Below are 17710 nucleotides of genomic sequence, written 5' to 3'. Positions count from 1 at the left end.
ACTTTTGTTACAGGTCAGTGAGCAGTGTCTTTATAGAAACCATTTGGCCTTTGTATTAGCCAGACAATTAGCATTTTCAGAAGGCGAATGACATTGGCAGCCCCAATGTGTCTCTCAGTGAATGTTTTATCAATATAAACAAAATTCTAATCTAATACATTATAATGTACTTACAGACACAGCGTAAAAACTTGCCCTTTAGGTTTAAAAGGGTAAATGGGCTTAAAGAATTTTAAACTGAACAGAAGTTCAATTTAAAGCAAAACTCCAGGCAATTGTTTTCCCATGCAGTGTACCTGTGGCCACACTGCATGTCTTAAATGCTCATATTGTCTAGGGGTGAACACAGAGCCTATACTCACCCGATCCTTAGATCCTCTGGAAAACAGCGCTCCCCACATCCAGCAGTGGATTGTTCCTGCCGTCTTAATGCCCAGAGCCAGTCTATGGGCATGATGACTTTAGGAACAGTCCACCGCATAAGACCGCTAGACCGCTGGGGGGGGGGGGAAAGTATATCTCAGCTCTCTAATCCCCTTGTCCTCCTCCTCTCCAATCTTACTTTTTTGTTATTTTTTTTGTCTGAGCGTAGATCTATGCTTCTCCCAAGCATGTTTGAAGCTATTTACTGTTGACTGGCTCACTATCTCTGCTGGAAGTTTATTTCAGTAAAATAGTACTTTCTGAAATTAATTTTGAACTTTCCTCCAGTTAGTTTAAGGTCATGTCCCCGTGTTCTTGGTTTTGGTTTCATGTTGAAAATCCTGCCCTCCTGAACCTTATTCACCTCCTTGATGTATTTAATTTCAAACATGTCTCCACTTTCTCTTCTTTTCTCCAGACTGTACATGGTAAGTTCCTGAAGTCACTCTTGATATGTTTTATTCCCCAGACCTTTCATCGTGCTTGTTTTTGTCTAGGGAATCGGAGAGCAGAGATATAGTCACCTAATCAGCTGATCCTCCCAGCGCAAAACTGGTTCCGGCTGCTTCAGCTTCCCCCCACCCCAGGGTTTGGAGGTGTTATACGGTGGACTTTTCCTGATGTCATCGCGCCCATAGAACAGCTCCTGATGATGGCAGGAACAATCCACTGCTGGATGTGGGGGGAGCTCCTTTTTCCAAAGGATCAGGTGACTACAGGCCCTGTCTTCACCTTTAGACAGAAATGAGTAGTTAACCTGCAGCCCCACTGCATGGGAAAGAAAAATTGCCCGGAGTTCAGTTTTAATAAATGATGAGCTATTTAGATAAAGTGATCCACTTGTGCAAAACTCAAGTTAATTTAGAGCAGCACTGTATTTAGTGATTTCAATAATGTGATTGGTATATATATTTATAACATTATGATATTTACTTAACTTAATAATAACCTTTATTAATATACCTGGTGTTAGGTTTTGTTAGTTCCTGTATAGAATAAGCAGCATACACATTTGAAATGCCTAAGTACAAGGGCTACATTTGTATGCTGAAAGAGATAACCTAAAATTGTAAATTCTTTCTTTTTTTTTTTTTTGCAGTCTGTCTGAGAGAATCCAATTTTATTTGTATGTTTATCTCTAGTATAGTGTACTGAGGCTCATTAGATATTATGTTTAAGGGATTAAAATTTGTTTGTGGAAAATATCTTGTAGGTAGATTATCTTGGCATAATTGGGATACCACAAGTCTATTCCAACGGTTTATTGTCCATAGCGCTACTGTCTGTTTTGGTTTACAGACAGAAATCAATCAGTATCCCTCCTTATAACTAACTGAAACTAGTTCCTTTCCATTCCGTTGCACATAGACAGGCTGATAGGCAGCTTTATTGATTAGATGGCAAAGCATGCTGGGGGATTATTTAAAACTGCAGCAACACACACAGCTAGAGGCCATATGGATTTTGCTGTGCCTTTAATACAAAGCTTGCCCTGTTTTCTTATTTACTCCAAAATCTCCTGCTGATGTAGTAAGTGATATGATCCAGCAGCAGCAATTGCAGTACATAGCCTGCAGAGGAACTTTTAATTCTTTAACTTAGGTTAAGGTTTTTGCTACCCTAAGGCTAAAAACTAAAATAATAATGTACTAACTACTAATGATAACAACAGTACTGATAGTAATAATATACTGATAGCAATAATAATGATATTAATAATGTGCAAAAGTCTATAGAGAGTCTCCAGGTCATATGCAATTCACAGACCTGTGAAATAGTCAATATCCTTTCATTGCACAGAATTAAAATAGGGTTTCTTTTATATCTTGGTTCCGAATACCCATTTATTATAGTTATGAATTGTTTCAATTATATACTTTTTAATTGCAGAAGAATGAATGAATGAGGTAATAATAATAAAAAAGGTAAGATGAATACCATTACTAAGTTGGGCTTTTAAAAAATTGCTGCATTAAATTCACATATTATCAATCATGTGTACTATAATGAGATTATAATGCATTTTCCACTGATTACAGATATTGTGTGTAACATTGACACAATAGCAGATGCAAAACCAAATTCATTTAACTGACAAGTGTTACTAATTCACTGTACAAGTTCTGTGAAAGGCGCATGTTTTGCAAGGAAAAAACACTTTACAGGATTTTATAGGCTGTTACTATCCTGATAGTTGTGGACTGAAAGACAAGTCAGGTCAGCTTAATGTCAAATGAATAGACCCAATTCAAGCTGATACATGCATCAGAGAAGTTTTGACTAGACTTTCCATTGCAAGGCATTAAGCCAATGTAATTTGAGCATTATCTACTATAAGTGATGCAAGTTTGACCATAACTAAAGTACAGTTGTTTGTAAGCCTAATAACTAATAACGATCTTTGTCTTTTGTCTGCTGTAGCCCTATTTATGTGATAAATATATAATAAAATGCAGAACCATAAAGGGATATTCTTCCTGTATTAATACAAATTAAAGGTAGGTATAGTCACCCAAAATTATGATGATTAACTGTCACTGGACCAAAGCTAGAGATGACCCAATTAGTAGAATCAGCAAACTGCTAATTATTGATTAACCAGAATATTTGAATACAGATCTGCAGAAAAGTGGGCAATTCAGAAATCCATGCAAATCAAGCACTGAAAGATTCTCTCAAGCTTTGCATTCTGAATGGAACCTCGACGCACCTTCCTAGCGCAATGCTGCATACATGGTTTTTTGTCCGATTTAGATCATTGGGCAGCACCTTCAAATTATTAGGCTGCCCTACTGCAACACACATTTAATGCACCACAACAAACCAGACTCCAAAGTAAACAAAATACACTCAAAGGGGCTGACTTACTAAGGCACTATAGGGTTCAATTAGCTCAGAGAAGCGGAGTCCACTTCAGTCATTCTATTTTATGGATGTACAGATTCATTTTAAAGCCTGTTGGGGAACTTGGTGGTTGGTAATTCTATAATTTGCATTTATCAGTTTACTCATGCTCAGAACCATGTTAACAATAGGATATTCTAAAATTATGATTTATTAAATGTTCCTAAAGTATTAATGGACATGTGCTAATACGGTATGGTCAGATATTAGTATGCCAGTTAGGAGGGACCATATATTGAGTCTCCTTCTTGCTGAGAACCATCAGTGCACACAGTGACTGACTAAGTCTGATACTGGTAATGTGACAATAGTGTTTCTATTATTAATCCACTGCACTGATTACACTTTTTGCAGCAGCAATATTGTTCTGTTCTTAAGTTGTGCAGAACATTGCACATGGGGCAAAGCATAGGTTCACTCTAAATGGCAGCTTTACATTTAACAGAATTAAGATTATCCCATCCCTTTCTCAGCCATCCTGAACAAAGTTCAGTCCTAATCTATTTGATGCTTCTCATTCATTTTCCGATCACAGGTTGAGACAACTATTGATTAAGTGTACTAATTCATATTCATTTCAAATGTGTTTTTCCTGGAGTTTTGATTTAAAAGGTAAGTTTGGATTTCTTAGAAAAAAATTCTCACCTAAGTGGATGCAGCCTTGGTCTGATGCTGCATCTGTCCCTCATTGCTTCTGAGACTGAAATCCAAGCTATCACAGACCACTGATTGCTATGTTCTCAGTCTTCAATGAGCAGAGGGCCTATGACTGGCAGGGGTTTATTTACTAAGGCTGGAGAGTCCAAAATCAGACTCCCTTCTTCATAGAAACCAATCAGCTTCTAACCTCAGCTTGTTCAATGAAGCTTTGGCAATGAAACCTGGAAGCTGATTGGTTTCTTTGCAGAAGTGAGTCTGATTTTGCACTCTCCAGCTTTAGTAAATAAACCCCTCAGTGTCTGACTCTCTACTATTCCCCTCCAGTGTTCACTGGAGTTCCAGGCTGTGGAGCGGACAGAAGTGGGAGCAGCTGGCCCAGGGTGGCTCTCTGAGAGCCTGAGTTAGGTGCCAGGTGCCAGGCTAGGAAGCTGCCTTTACAGTTGGGATCAGCCCAGAACCTGGACCGCTTGAGTGACATCAGCCAACAGCGGTATTTAGCCTGCTGTTGGCTGAAAATGGGTTACAGGAGTGCAAAATGAACTGCACTCTTGTGATCCACAGGAGAATTAGGGCCAAAAAAGCTTTTGGCCATGCTTCTCATTTAACATCAACATGCACTTTCTCTGCTTGCCCAACAAAATACATGGTACTTTCGGGTATAGGCAAAACATGGGATATGTCCCCTGCCTCTCAACAATGCTGTAATGGGTGGCGGAGTGGCCAAGCCAAGAACTGTCACATTGTTGGAAAATGTACACATCAGCAAGATGAAACACAGGTATCTCAGGGATGAGGAGTGGGAGTGAGAGCAACCCATCCAGTGTGAGCAAGGTTGTGGTTCCCTTTAAACAATCACAAACTTCTGCTGCAACAATAAGTTTTATTTAAATCAGGAAAAACTGTTATGTAAAATGAAATTTTGATAAGGATTAACAGCAAACATTTTCCAACATACCAGAAATAATCAATGTGCTAGTTTTGTTTTCGCCATTGTTTTTTGCATTCTAGCAATACCACTGATGTGTGGCTGGCGCTGCAATGCAAACTGTAATTTACATGCAGCACAGCACAGAATCTGAAATAACATTTTTTTTGGTGAGAAATGCTCTGAATCACATTGTATAGATTTGGAATATTCAGAAGAAAGTAGTATATATCGTTACCTTGGCATGCAAAATTACAGAGCTTTAAAACAGATTCAGATACAGCATCACTTCACTTCTGGCCGTTATCTTAATTCCATGCTTCCAGGGGTCAGCTGAACTAAATGTATAGCAATTTCAAGTCCATTTGCTGAGACTCTTTGACCCTGCTGTTTACACTTTTAGTCTTTGTGTCATTTAGCGTCATTCCTGATAGTCATTAGGCTATTTAGACTTGTCCAAAGGGAGTTACAGCATGAGAAAGTATACAATGGCCAAAGGTCCCATGGAGGCTATTAGATAGCAATAGCTTTTTAAAAGTACAGATGCAATTCAGGACTAAGGTTTGCAAATGCAGATGTCTCCTGACAGAATAAAGTGGCAATCACTGTTTTATGTGACTACTTAGCTTCACATTCATTATGCTATTATTTATTACCTAGACAGATACAGAGGGTACCATTAGACACCAAATTATAGTTTGTGTTAGAAAATATTATGATTAATAGAAGTGGCTTTTAGATATTATATCTGTAATGTTGAGAAAGAAAAATGGACTCATTAAAAAAAATCCCACATAACCAGAAAACTTTAGAGTTCATTGTCATATGAATTTGCACTTATTCACATTTCACTGGCTATCAATTTGTAATCCAATGGCAATTGTAATTCTTGGTGGTACCACAATGAAGATAGGAAGTTTATTTTATACAGTTGTATACACAGATATAACAATACAGCCTGATTATTTCACTGGACCTAAGTATTTCATCATTAAAAAATGACCAGGTAAAATGCTTCTGAACAATAACAAAAACCTACTGGGCCTAAAACAGTCGGGTACAGCTTATGACACTCCACACATACAGATTTGAATCCTCAATGTATCCTCTTTTAGAAAATTCTAGTTGTTTGTACGTTAACAGTCAATAGCAATTTATGTTGAAACTTTAAACTGGTATTTCTGGGTTCTTCTTCCATTAAAATCTCTAAGCCTCATGATCCTTGTAGCCTGTTAGATGAGCTGCTAGCATTGTCCTAGCAACCAGACAGTTTCCCCTTTTCATGTTCTTATTTTCATTAGAAACACTAAGAAAGAAGCATTTAAGCTTGCAATGACATGCAATGCTTCTAATTATGAGGTTGTCGGTGTGAAACAAAAATGAAAACATCTAAGCTAAAATACAAGTATGGTGGATGACGCTAGAAAATCCTACTGAATGCCAGTAGTCATGTCGTCATACAAACACCCCTCGAAATGAAACCTTTTGGTTGGCAAGCATTTCATGTAAAATATTTATTAAAAAAGCTGCAATATATTTATTAACTAGATAAAAACTCGCACTTTTACTGGCTTATAAACAGTGTATAATAAGTATAATTATCTTAATATAACACTTACCAAAAGCACCTTAAGACACAATGGAGTTGAATTACTAAAACTGGAGAGTGCAAAATCTGGTGCAGCTCTGCATAGCAACCAGTCAGCTTCCATTTTTTAATTTTTTTTTGCCAAATCCTAATTGAACAAGCTGAAGTTAAAAGCTGGTTGTCACAGATGGGCCAGATTTTGCATTCTCCAGTTCTAGTAAATCAGCCCCAATGTTTGCTATGTCCATATGATCCAACTACCAGGTTTCTTTTAAAATATATATCTATGGGCATTTGGAAAAGCTGGCTTGCTAAACATGCAAATGTATGGCTTTGAGGGACAGAGATAACAAAGCAAGATAACATCCCTGTTCCCAGATTATGTTTTGAAAGAACAACAGTGATTGGTAGAAAGACTCAGCAAAGACATCCTCTATTTTCAAAATCAGTCATCCAAGATGTTAATGGAGGTCTTATTGAACTTGAAGTAATGTAGATCATGGCCAAAAGCAAGAATCATCTTGTGTCTATAGGACTCTTAATGAACAGTTATATCTTTGACAGCACCAATAAACCCAAAGGACATGAAAGAATGTTCATAGCATACAAAAAGCCAATTACACCAAACTAAATTCCCCAAAATCTACAATATTCTTTTCCAGTGAATTGCCATACATCTAGGGCTTTATTCAACTGTATATAAACAGCTGTAATGATTTATCTGTTTATAGAAATGTTTGCATGCTTTTAAAACCACAGTGGATAGTTAACTAAAATCAGATGTAACGTTAAAAAAAATATTTTGTGCTGTACACTATATTTTGGGTGTCTATCTTGAATTCTTTCAATTAATATTTATTAACATATGTTGCCTATTGACCTACAGTTATAAAATAAGTAATAGTTTTCATTTTTAGAATATATATAAAAACATTATTTATGAATGGCACGAAGTTGATATACTATATACTTTTTTGCGGTAAGTGTAGGAAACAGACTGCATGTCATACGCTTCCATGTGATGACACACAGCTGTACGTCTTACACAGCACAGAAAATGCTGGTGGCAAAGCTTTTACTTGTTTGTAAATTATAGCATAGGTTTTCTTTAATTCAATATTTCATGACATTCCTGCCAGAGCACAGTATTACAACTTCCAAAACACAAAGCGGATGCATTCATTTAACCCACTCAACCTATTTGTCGGGCTTTCAATTTGACTATTCTTTTGTTCCTTTCTCACCTACATGTTAAATCATTATGATTTGTTTTTCCACGTGCTGAAAAATGTCTATTCTTTCAACACTAGTTTCAGGGTATTTTCTTACCAGCATCTATGACTGGTAAATGTGTAACTGAAAGTCTTCTCCAGTAGGGATTGAGAAAGTCGTCAGACTTCAAACTGACATAATTGAAAGAAAGCTTCACTTCATTCTGTTTACAGGGTGCAGGTGTTTTCAGCTAGTACACATATGGAAAGGTAACTGCTAAAGCAGACACGGCAATGAAATGTTTTCTTTCCTCCTCTATATACCTCTCAGTTTAGCAAAGCCATTACAGTTATAATTGCAGGCTCTTTAATAAACTATGTAATCATATAAACATGCACAGATATATGAAACAATTCTTTATTATTTTTATTATTATTATTATTACTACTACTACTACTACTAATTATGACATTATTATTAATAATAATAATAATAGTACAACAACATAGATATTATTATTATTATTATTATTATTATTATTAATAATAATAATAATAATAATAATACCAACAACAGCAGTACTACTAATAATAATATTAATAATAATAATTATTATTATTATTGTTGTTATTATTATTTTTATTATTGTTAATATTTGTTTCATACATCTGCACATGTTTATATGATTACATAGTTTATTATTATTCAAATCTTTAATATTATTAGTAAAGCTTATCAAAAATGTTATTACCAAGCCCCCTCATGCCCAACAATTTGGACAACAAATTATGTAGGCCACATCACTTAATACCAGCTCCCCAATGCATAGTAAATTTACACTTATTTCAATGCTTTGAACTAATTATAGGAAAACATTTAATTAACAGTAAAAAACTTTTAGCCAAAAAAAAAAATCTGCTTTATGTTATGTGGTGGGAAATGTTATTCAAGACTATTTAAATTTCTTCTTTATTCGGAATAAAAGTTAATAATCCCATATGCAGCATTAGGATAACAACTAAAGAACATCAAGCACATGTCATTAAAAACTACAGGGCCCCAGTGCACAATCTGAACAGAGCCCTCTAATCCTGTGAAGGATAATAATAAGGATGACATTGTTTCCTCCTGAATCTACCTAAAATGACTTCTCAATGCTCAGATTTCAGGAGAGCAGAAAATAAATGAAATGTAATATCATAGGTGTATACATACATTACATATTACTCACAGCTGGTAAACATGGTAGAGTTGCCTCCGTTGTTTAGGCTATGTATCCCTATGAGCTCATAGGCTGTTTTAACTTCTGTAACTGCCCACCCCCTGCGAACATACAGTTATTTATTATGCCCTAGATCAAGCCCTTACATGACATTAATTAAGGTAGACTTGCATTTGCCAACAGACATATTCAAAGTTGAAAAATATGATCAGACTCTTGCCTACTACACCAAGAGCACAATGTACACAATGAGATTTCAGCAAATCAAATATTATTTCCACTGCAGAAATCAGATGTCACTGAATGACATACTAACAGCATAGCTATTTCCATAACATAGCCAAGCTTACTTTTGTATGTAAATAACTTCAAACATTAGGTATTCTAATGTAAACAACTGCTGAATCATGTCTATTCATTGAAATAGCACAGTCATGTTATATCTGGAATATCATTTAACACCAAACACAGTTACAATTTATTTTCTGTATGGATGTTCATTGCATTGGCAGGCATCAAGACATATCCTATATCCTAAGCTTGTACAACTGCAATCAATTCATATGGCCTTTTGCTGTAGTTTCCACGTCTATTTCACAGGTCGGTAAAACATAAAACATAAACCACACAACTTATTCCACCATATAAAAACTGCATCTACTAAATGGCAATGTTAGCTTTTATGTTAACCGTTAAAGAAGGTCTCGGGAGAGTATTTTCCAGCAGCCAGAGCTGGGGATTCCCAATTCATATCTACACTTCAGCACCACACCAGATGAACAGCTCCCTCCAGCTTATTGGCCAATGCAGGTGGAAGCTGAAAGCTGCAATTTCATACAGACAATAATAGCACAGCATTCTAAACCCACAAACTGCTGTTTTTGTCTATATAGTAGCCATCATTGCCTTAAATTAAGGTAAACTTTATTCATCACAAACCAGCAATATAAAAACCCAACTGTTGACTGTCACATTGTACCAGCAGTGATATGAAATTGTTACTGGTACAATGCAATGAGAAAAACGTTTCTCAATATGCACATAAAGTAAACAGAAATCAGGCTGTACAATAACCACATTTAATATTGCTTGTAAAATAGTTCTCAATACCACATTCACGAGTTTAGAAATGATAACAGGATATATGCTTTTTGAAACAAATCAGTTTTAAAAGCAAAACTTTTCTTTTTCATTTTGGATAGAGTAGGGGAAAGTTACAAAGACTTTTTTGCTAACTGTGTCCCATTGGAAAGGATTTCCCTCCACATCCTGTCCTATAGCCACAACAGGACGTAAAAGGAAATCCCTCAAATTCTTGGCAGTTCCCACTTTTACCTTCCACACCATAGTGGTGATTCAAAATGTGGCTTTTTCTTTCACTTTCGGTGATGATGGTTATAATGACAAATAGAGAGGTTACTTCTCCCTAATGAGGACAAAGAGAAATAAAATCTAAAAAGTGCTCCATCTAAAGTTAAAAAAAAAGTTTTGCCTTCAACAATACTTGTTAAAAGTATGCAACAATACCGAAAAACTGTAAAAAGTGCCAATATCGCCAAAAATGTCACCACCACAACAGGTCTGCAGACAATCTATTCAACAACAAGGCCTTCGGCTTTCTGCTATACTTCTGTGCATCTTTATAGTGAGCTCCTCCAATACTTTCTACTATTGCAGCAAACAACTGGGCATCCAACAATACATCCAATTTAGAAAAGCACTTTAAAATCAAGTAGGGTCCATTTTCAAACACCACTAGCCAACGAAAGAAGACTAAATCCAATAATTCCATTACCTAGTGGGTGTTAATTTTCTAGAAGTCAACAAACTGTTCATTTTGTAAAGGCAGTTGCACTTTGCAAGGGAATTTTCCAAATAGCTCCAAATGAGGCTCTGCTGACTTCCATCTTCCAAACACCTGCAAGCAAAAAAATTTTGTTTTTGTATTTTCCCTAAATGTAATTAGATAGTCTTTGCAAAGTGAAACTTCACCACGTTCGCTAGGCTAAGGGTAAATTCCCTGGCATGCGCACCTTCAATTACAAAGCGAACAGACTACTTAATTTTACTAAATCAACCCATGTGAACCAATGCAGCCTTGACACACAGGAGGTTGATTTACTGGAGGCAAATAGGTGTTCACTGGTCAAGAAAAGCTGCAGTTTGTGCAACAGATTTTCCCTTAGTTTAGTAACTGTAGTGTTATTTAAAATGGAACTAGACCCTCCTATTCTTTATAGCCAAAAAAGCTGATAGCTTCTGTTTGACCTGTAGTTGCCATGGTGGCGCACATTAATGGTTTGAGAGTTTGGTTGCGGGCACCAGCAAATGTGACAGATATCAATCAGGGAATGCCTTGAAAGTGAAACTAAACACTCCTAACTTGTTTTAGCCAAGGAAGCTGCCATCTTAGCCTCTACTTGTTCTTCAATTGCCTTGACTACTTGATAGTTGCAGGAAATGGCAACATAGAATCTCATAAGCCTAGTGTACTTAAAGGAAACATGTCATGACAGAAATATGGAAGCTTCCACTACTGACCCCTGCCCTTAAAGTGGAACTAAACCCTCCTGTTGCTTTCAGCCAAGGAAGCTGCCATCTTAGCCTCTGCTTGATCTTCAACTGCCATGATGCTGCAAGTGATGAATTATGACACCTGCCATTTAATGATTTGACAGTTTGAAGGAGGGCACAAGAAAATGTGATAGTTATCATTCAGGGCATGCCTTAAAAGCGGAACTAAACCCTCCTATCGTTTCAGTCATGGAATCTGTCATCTTACCCTCTGCTTGATCTTCAACTGCCATGGTGCTGCACATGTAATTAGTTATGACCAGGGGCGGACTCACCATTTGGAAACTCGGGCACAGTCCGAGGGCCCGGGGTCAGTAGGTGGCCCCATGAGATGCCCCTGGTACCTCTTTCATAGGCTTTTTTGAGTTTGGGCAAGGACACAGGGGCCCCATGATCCCCTATTGCCCGGGGGCCCCATGAGTTGTCAGTCCACCCCTGGTTATGACACTAGCCATTTGATGGTTTGACAGTTTGGTTGACAGCACTACCAAACATGACAGCTACAGTCTCGGCACATGCCGAGAATGTAACTGTTTTATGAAACTGTTAAATTGTTGGGTTTAGTTCTGCTTGAATATAACTGTTTTGGTAAACCTTTAAATCAAACCTTTGATACTGTTAAATTGATGGGTTTAGTTCCACTTTAACTTTGCAAAGAATATTTAATCACGTGCAAGGAAGATTAAAAAAAATCAGCATTTTTTATTGCACTTGTTTGGAGGATGGAAGTTGACAGAGCTTCACCTCATTCACTAAACTCTGGGGAACATTCCCTTGAAAACGTTAAAATTCCCTTGCCTTTAGGAAATCAATCCCAATGACCCAAAGCAGTCTTGGCACCTTCCCTGCATCCTTGGCCTTCCAAAGGAACATTTCCTTGCAGAAGTGCAACTCCCTTTGCCTTTAGGAAATCATCCCCAACAAACCAAAGCTGCCCCAACACTTTGCCTGCATCCATGTGCTTCCAAAGGAACATTCCCTTGCAAAAGAACAACTTCCCTTGCTTTTAGGAAATCAGCCCCAGTGAACCAAAGCAGCCCTGACACCTTGCGTGAATCCATGGGCTTCCAAAGGAGGATTCCCTTGTTTTTAGTAAATCAGCCCCAGTGAAGCAAAGCAGCTCCAACATCTTACCAAGTACAACTTTCTTTGCTTTTAGGAAATCAGCCCTAGTGAGCCAAAGCAGCCCTGACAACTTGCCTGCATCCATTGGCTTCCAAAGGCACAATCCCTTGCAAAAGTACAACTTCCCTTGCTTTTAGGAGATCAGCCCTAGTGAACCAAAGCAGCCCAACACCTTGCCTGCATCCATGAGCTTCCATGGAATATTCCCTTGCAAAAGCACAACTTCCCTTGCCTTTAGGAAATCAGCCCCATTGAACCAAAGAAGCCCTGACACCTTGCCTGCATCCATGGGCTTTCATGGAACATTCCCTTGCAAAAGTGCAACTTCCCTTGCTTTTAAAAAATCAGCCCCAGCGACTCAAAGGAGCCCAACACCTTGCCTGCATCCATGAACTTCCAAAGGAACATTCTCTTGCAAAAGTACAACTTTCCTTATGTATAGGAAATCAGCCCCAGTGAACCAAAGCAGCCCTGACACCTTGCCTGCATCCATGGGCTTCCAAAGGAACGTTCTCTTGCAAAAGTAAAACTTCTCTTGCCTTTAAAAAATCAACCCCAGTGACCCAAAGCAGCCTTGGCACGTTCCCTGCATCCATGGGCTTCCAAAGGAACATTCCCTAGCAAAAGTGCAACTTTCCTTGCATTTAGGAAATCAGCCTCAGCAACTCAAAGGAGCCAAACACCTTGCCTGCATCCATGAACTTCCAAAGGAACATTCTCTTGCTTTTAGGAAATCAGCCCCAGTGACTCAAAGGTGCCCAACACCTTGCCTGCATCCATGAACTTCCAAAGGAACATTCCCTTGCTTTTAGGAAATCATCCCCAGCGACTAAAAGGAGCCCAACGCCTTGCCTGCATCCATGAACTTCCAAAGGAACATTCCCTTGCTTTTAGGAAATCAGCCCCAGCGACCCAAAGGAGCCTTGGCACCTTGCCTGCATCCATGGGCTTCCAAAGGAACATTCCCTTGCAAAAGTACTTCCCTTGCTTTTAGTAAACCAGCCCCAGTGAACCAAAGCAGCCTTGGCACCTTGCCTGCATCCATGGGCTTCCAAAGGAACATTCCCTTGCACAAGTACAACTTCCCTTGCTTTTAGCAAATCAGCCCCAGTGAACCAAAGCAGCATTGGCACCGTGCCTGCATCCATGGGCTTCCAAAGGAACATTCCCTTGCAAAAGTACAACTTCCCTTGCTTTTAGGAAATCATCCCCAGCGACCCAAAGCAGCCTTGGCACCGTGCCTGCATCCATGGGCTTCCAAAGCAACTTTTTCCCCTACTTTAGTAAGGTTACATCTCCACCAGCAACAAATCAAAAGCCAAGTGCAATACAAAAAGAGGGTTTGGGCAGGATGCGGCGACTTACCACAACCTCTGCAGAGCACCCTGCCAACGTCTTTCTTCAGGTTCCTGCCAGTCTCCAAGGGTGGGAAGGAAGCCCTGAAGATCGAGCTGGTGTTGGTGGGATCCATGAAGAAGATGTACCTGCTGTCTTCCTTCAGCTTCAGACAGCCGAAGCCGAAATCCCCCTGCACGGTGATGAAGGAGTCCTTCTCCAAGCCGGCCGACTTGACCGGCCAGACCTGATGCACCTTGACCAGGTAGGACTGGACCGGGGCAGGTGAGGCTGAGTCTGTAGATCCGCTGAGGGCGATGGTGGCGATGGTGGTGAGGCTGGCCGCAGAAGCCGCGATCCAAGCGGTCACCGCTGGCTCCGTGTAGCCATCCAGCTGTTGCCCTTTGGTGACCAGGTCCCCTTCCTCAGGTAGGTGCTTCCTCCTGCCCTGCTGCACTTTGCCCTCTAGGACCACTCGGGAGCGCTGAGCCAGTTCCTGCACCGAGCCGGCGCTGGGGGACGAATAGCACACGGCCGGGGAGACTCCAGCCCCGGCACCGGCACCTGCTGCAACGACCCCGCCAGCCACCACTGCAGCAGGGAGAGGAGGAGCCGGGGAATGAGTAGACGCTGCAGCAGCTGAGGCACCAGCGCTACCGGGAGCGCCGCTCACTGCACCACCTCCCGCACCTCCAGCAGAAGAAGACGACGAGGATGACGAGGAAGCCGCCGTCACCGCGGCAGAAGTCCACAGGAAAAACAGCAGGGCGCCGTAACAGCAGCCCCAGCAACAGGAGCAGCCGCCACCTGCCAAGCCCGAGCCGGCGCCCGGCAACAAGCAAGGTGAGAGGCCGGCGGCCAGAGACGTGCTAGACGAAGAAGACGACGTGTATTGCAATCTCATGGTAAGGCTCGCTTCCCTGTGGGTGCTCAGTTTGCTTTGGTTGGGGGTGCCCCCCACCCCTGACTTCCTGGGGGGGGAGATACCTTTTGGGAGAAAGGAGGGGGGGTTGGTGGTAGGTGAAAGGGGGGAGGTAGGTAGCAGAGGTTATTTCTTGGCGCAGCAACAAGAGGTTGGTGGGGCGGAGGTTTTGCAGGACCCAGTAGACTAGAGGTGGTGGTGGTGAGAAGAAAACGAGAGAGAGGGGGGGGGGGGTTACCAATAAAAAAATAGTGAAAATTAAAAAAAAAAAAAAAAATTAAAAAAAATTCAGATGTTGCTTTTCAAGGGAGAGAGAGGATGCTGTAGCCAAGTCCTGGTGTCTGCATGGAGGAGGAGAGGCAAGCTGAAGGCTTTATAGAGACCAAACCTCCTGTGTGGAGTGAAGGGGATGCTGCGGCTGAGGCTGCTGCTGCTGCTGCTACAGACTGCCACACATACACACACACACACACACACACATGCACAGGGGAAAGAGGAGGAGTTGCAAAGCTGGATATTGCTTCCCCCCATGCCATGTGTAGTTCCACCGCTGTTTACATTTGGGATTTGACATCTTTTCCTTCGCTCTTTGACCCATTCTGTCCCCCCCCCCCCTTCAAATGTTAGCTCTGTACCCCCCACCTTCAAATAAAGCGATAATAAAGGCCGCTACCTTTTTTTTTTTAAGCCACCCCCCCAGGTGGGTTATTATTATTATTATTATGCAGGATTTATATAGCGCCAACAGTTTGCTCAGCTCTTTACAGTATAAAGGGAGACAATACAGCAACAATACAGTTCAATACAAGAGGGATAGGAGGGCCTGATCCTTGGAGCTTACAATCTAAGATTATTTATTATTATTATTATTATACAGGATTTATATAGCACCAACAGTTTGCTCAGCGCTTTACAATATAATGGGAAACAATACAGCAACAATACAGTTCAATACAAGAGGGATAGGAGGGCCTGATCCTTGGAGCTTACATTCTAAGATTATTATTATACATGATTTATATAGCGCCAACAGTTTGCTCAGCGCTTTACAATATAACGGGAGACAATACAGCAACAATACAGTTCAATACAAGAGGGTTAGGAGGGCCTGATCCTGGGAGCTTACAATCTAAGATTATTATTATTATTATTATACAGGATTTATATAGCACCAACAGTTTGCTCAGTGCTTTACAATATAAAGGGAGACAATACAGTTCAATACAGTTCAATACAAGAGGGTTAGGAGGATCCTGCTCCTTGGAGCTTACAATCTAAGATTATTATTATTATACAGGATTTATATATCTCCTACAGTTTGCTCAGTGCTTTACAATATAACGGGAGACAATACAGCAACAATACAGTTCAGTACAAGAGGGTTAGGAGGGCCTGATCCTGGGAGCTTACAATCTAAGATTTATTTATATAGATAAATCCAGTATAATACAAAATCAAAGTCTATATGTTCTAAATAACCCCTGTTGTGTTTGTTCTTATTCAATATTCTTCCTCCATATATGATTATTCCTTCATTGTCCAAGTGTTACCCTGAAGAAAAAGAAATATAACCGCCCATAGTGTATTATCACTGTTGTGTTTGCTCTTCTTATTCAATATTCTTCCCCCATATATGATTAATCCTTCATTCTCCAAGTGTCACCCTCAAGAAAAAGAAATATAACCACACCTAGTGTATTATCACTGTTGTGTTCGTTCTTCCTATTCAATATTCTTCCTCCATATGCACTGCATGAATCCACCAGCATAGACTATCAATGGCTCTTCTCACTCAGCAATATGTTCGGCTTCCATTGGCATCATAACATGGGTCAGAACAGATCAATATAGTGCAGTAGGTTTTGTAAAATCAGCTATTTATTTAGTTAAAAGGCGCTTACATGCGACTTGCAAATAGTAGGCCAAGCTGCACCCTATTGTCCGCTATTAGAGCGGTCATATCAAAATATGAAGGTAGACATTACAGTTACAGTACAATTTGGTACAAGAGGAAACAGAGGGTCCTGCTGATTAGAGCTTACATTCATATATACACATATTAGGGCCAATTAACCTACCAGCACATCTTTAGAGGGTGGGAGGAAACCAGAGTACCCAGAGGAAACCTACGCAGGCACAGGGAGAAAATGCAAACTCCAGGCAGGTGGTGCCATGGTTGGGATTTGAACTAGTGACCCTAGGGCTGCCAGGCAGAAGTAGTAACCATTAAGCCACTTTGCTGCCTATACATGCTGTAATCTGCTAGTATGCACTGCATATTAGCACTTTTTGGCAGATTTAACCACTCGCCCTCCTGAGTATTTACCCCCCTTCCTGACCAGGCCATTTTTTGCGATACGGCGCTGTATTACTTTAACTGACAATTGCACAGCCATGCAATGCTGCACCCAAATTACATTTATGTCCTTTTTTCCCACGAATAGAGCTTTCTTCTGGTGGTATTTTATCACCTCTGCATTTTTATTTTTTTGTGCTATAAACAAAAAAAAAAGATGGACAATTTTGAAAAAAAAACAATATTTTTGACTTTTTGCTATTAAACATATCCAGTAAAAAATTTTTAAAAATCCAGTTTTGTCATAAATTTAGGCCAAAATGTATTCTGCTACATGTCTTTGCTAAAAAAAAATCCCAATACCTATAAATTATTTGGTTTACAGGAAAGTTATAGCGTCTACAAATGGCGGTATATATATACTGTAATTTTTTTATTATACACTAGTAATGGCGGTAATCAGCAACTTATAGTGGGACTGCGGTGGGCATTCTGACACTGGAGGGAACTGACTAACTCTCACA

General features: G+C 39.8%; 1 protein-coding gene and 1 long non-coding RNA gene across 6 annotated transcripts in view; one reads left to right on the top strand and one right to left on the bottom strand.

Moving 5' to 3' along the window:
• Nucleotides 1-15301, bottom strand: part of NRG1 (neuregulin 1) — a 921067-nt gene extending 905766 nt beyond the window's left edge. For 3 of the 4 annotated variants that reach the window (XM_089675133.1, XM_089675149.1, XM_089675159.1), the window contains exon 1: nt 13999-15301. In XM_089675133.1, the coding sequence (XP_089531259.1) occupies nt 13999-14872 (874 nt within the window). In that variant the 5' untranslated portion in view covers nt 14873-15301. The remainder of the gene's footprint in view (nt 1-13998) is intronic. The other variant, XM_089675140.1, reaches the window with a different exon arrangement.
• LOC149473570 (uncharacterized) overlaps nt 14318-17710 on the top strand; it is a 167950-nt gene continuing 164557 nt past the window's right edge. For both annotated transcript variants that reach the window (XR_016312417.1, XR_016312416.1), the window contains exon 1: nt 14318-14873. This is a non-coding gene — a long non-coding RNA (uncharacterized LOC149473570). The remainder of the gene's footprint in view (nt 14874-17710) is intronic.

This window comes from Staurois parvus, unplaced genomic scaffold (assembly GCF_062004578.1).
Source record: "Staurois parvus isolate SC_StPar_1 unplaced genomic scaffold, SC_StPar_1.0 ptg000013l, whole genome shotgun sequence".
Classification (NCBI taxonomy): domain Eukaryota; kingdom Metazoa; phylum Chordata; class Amphibia; order Anura; family Ranidae; genus Staurois; species Staurois parvus.
This window is presented reverse-complemented; position numbering and strand designations above follow the sequence as displayed.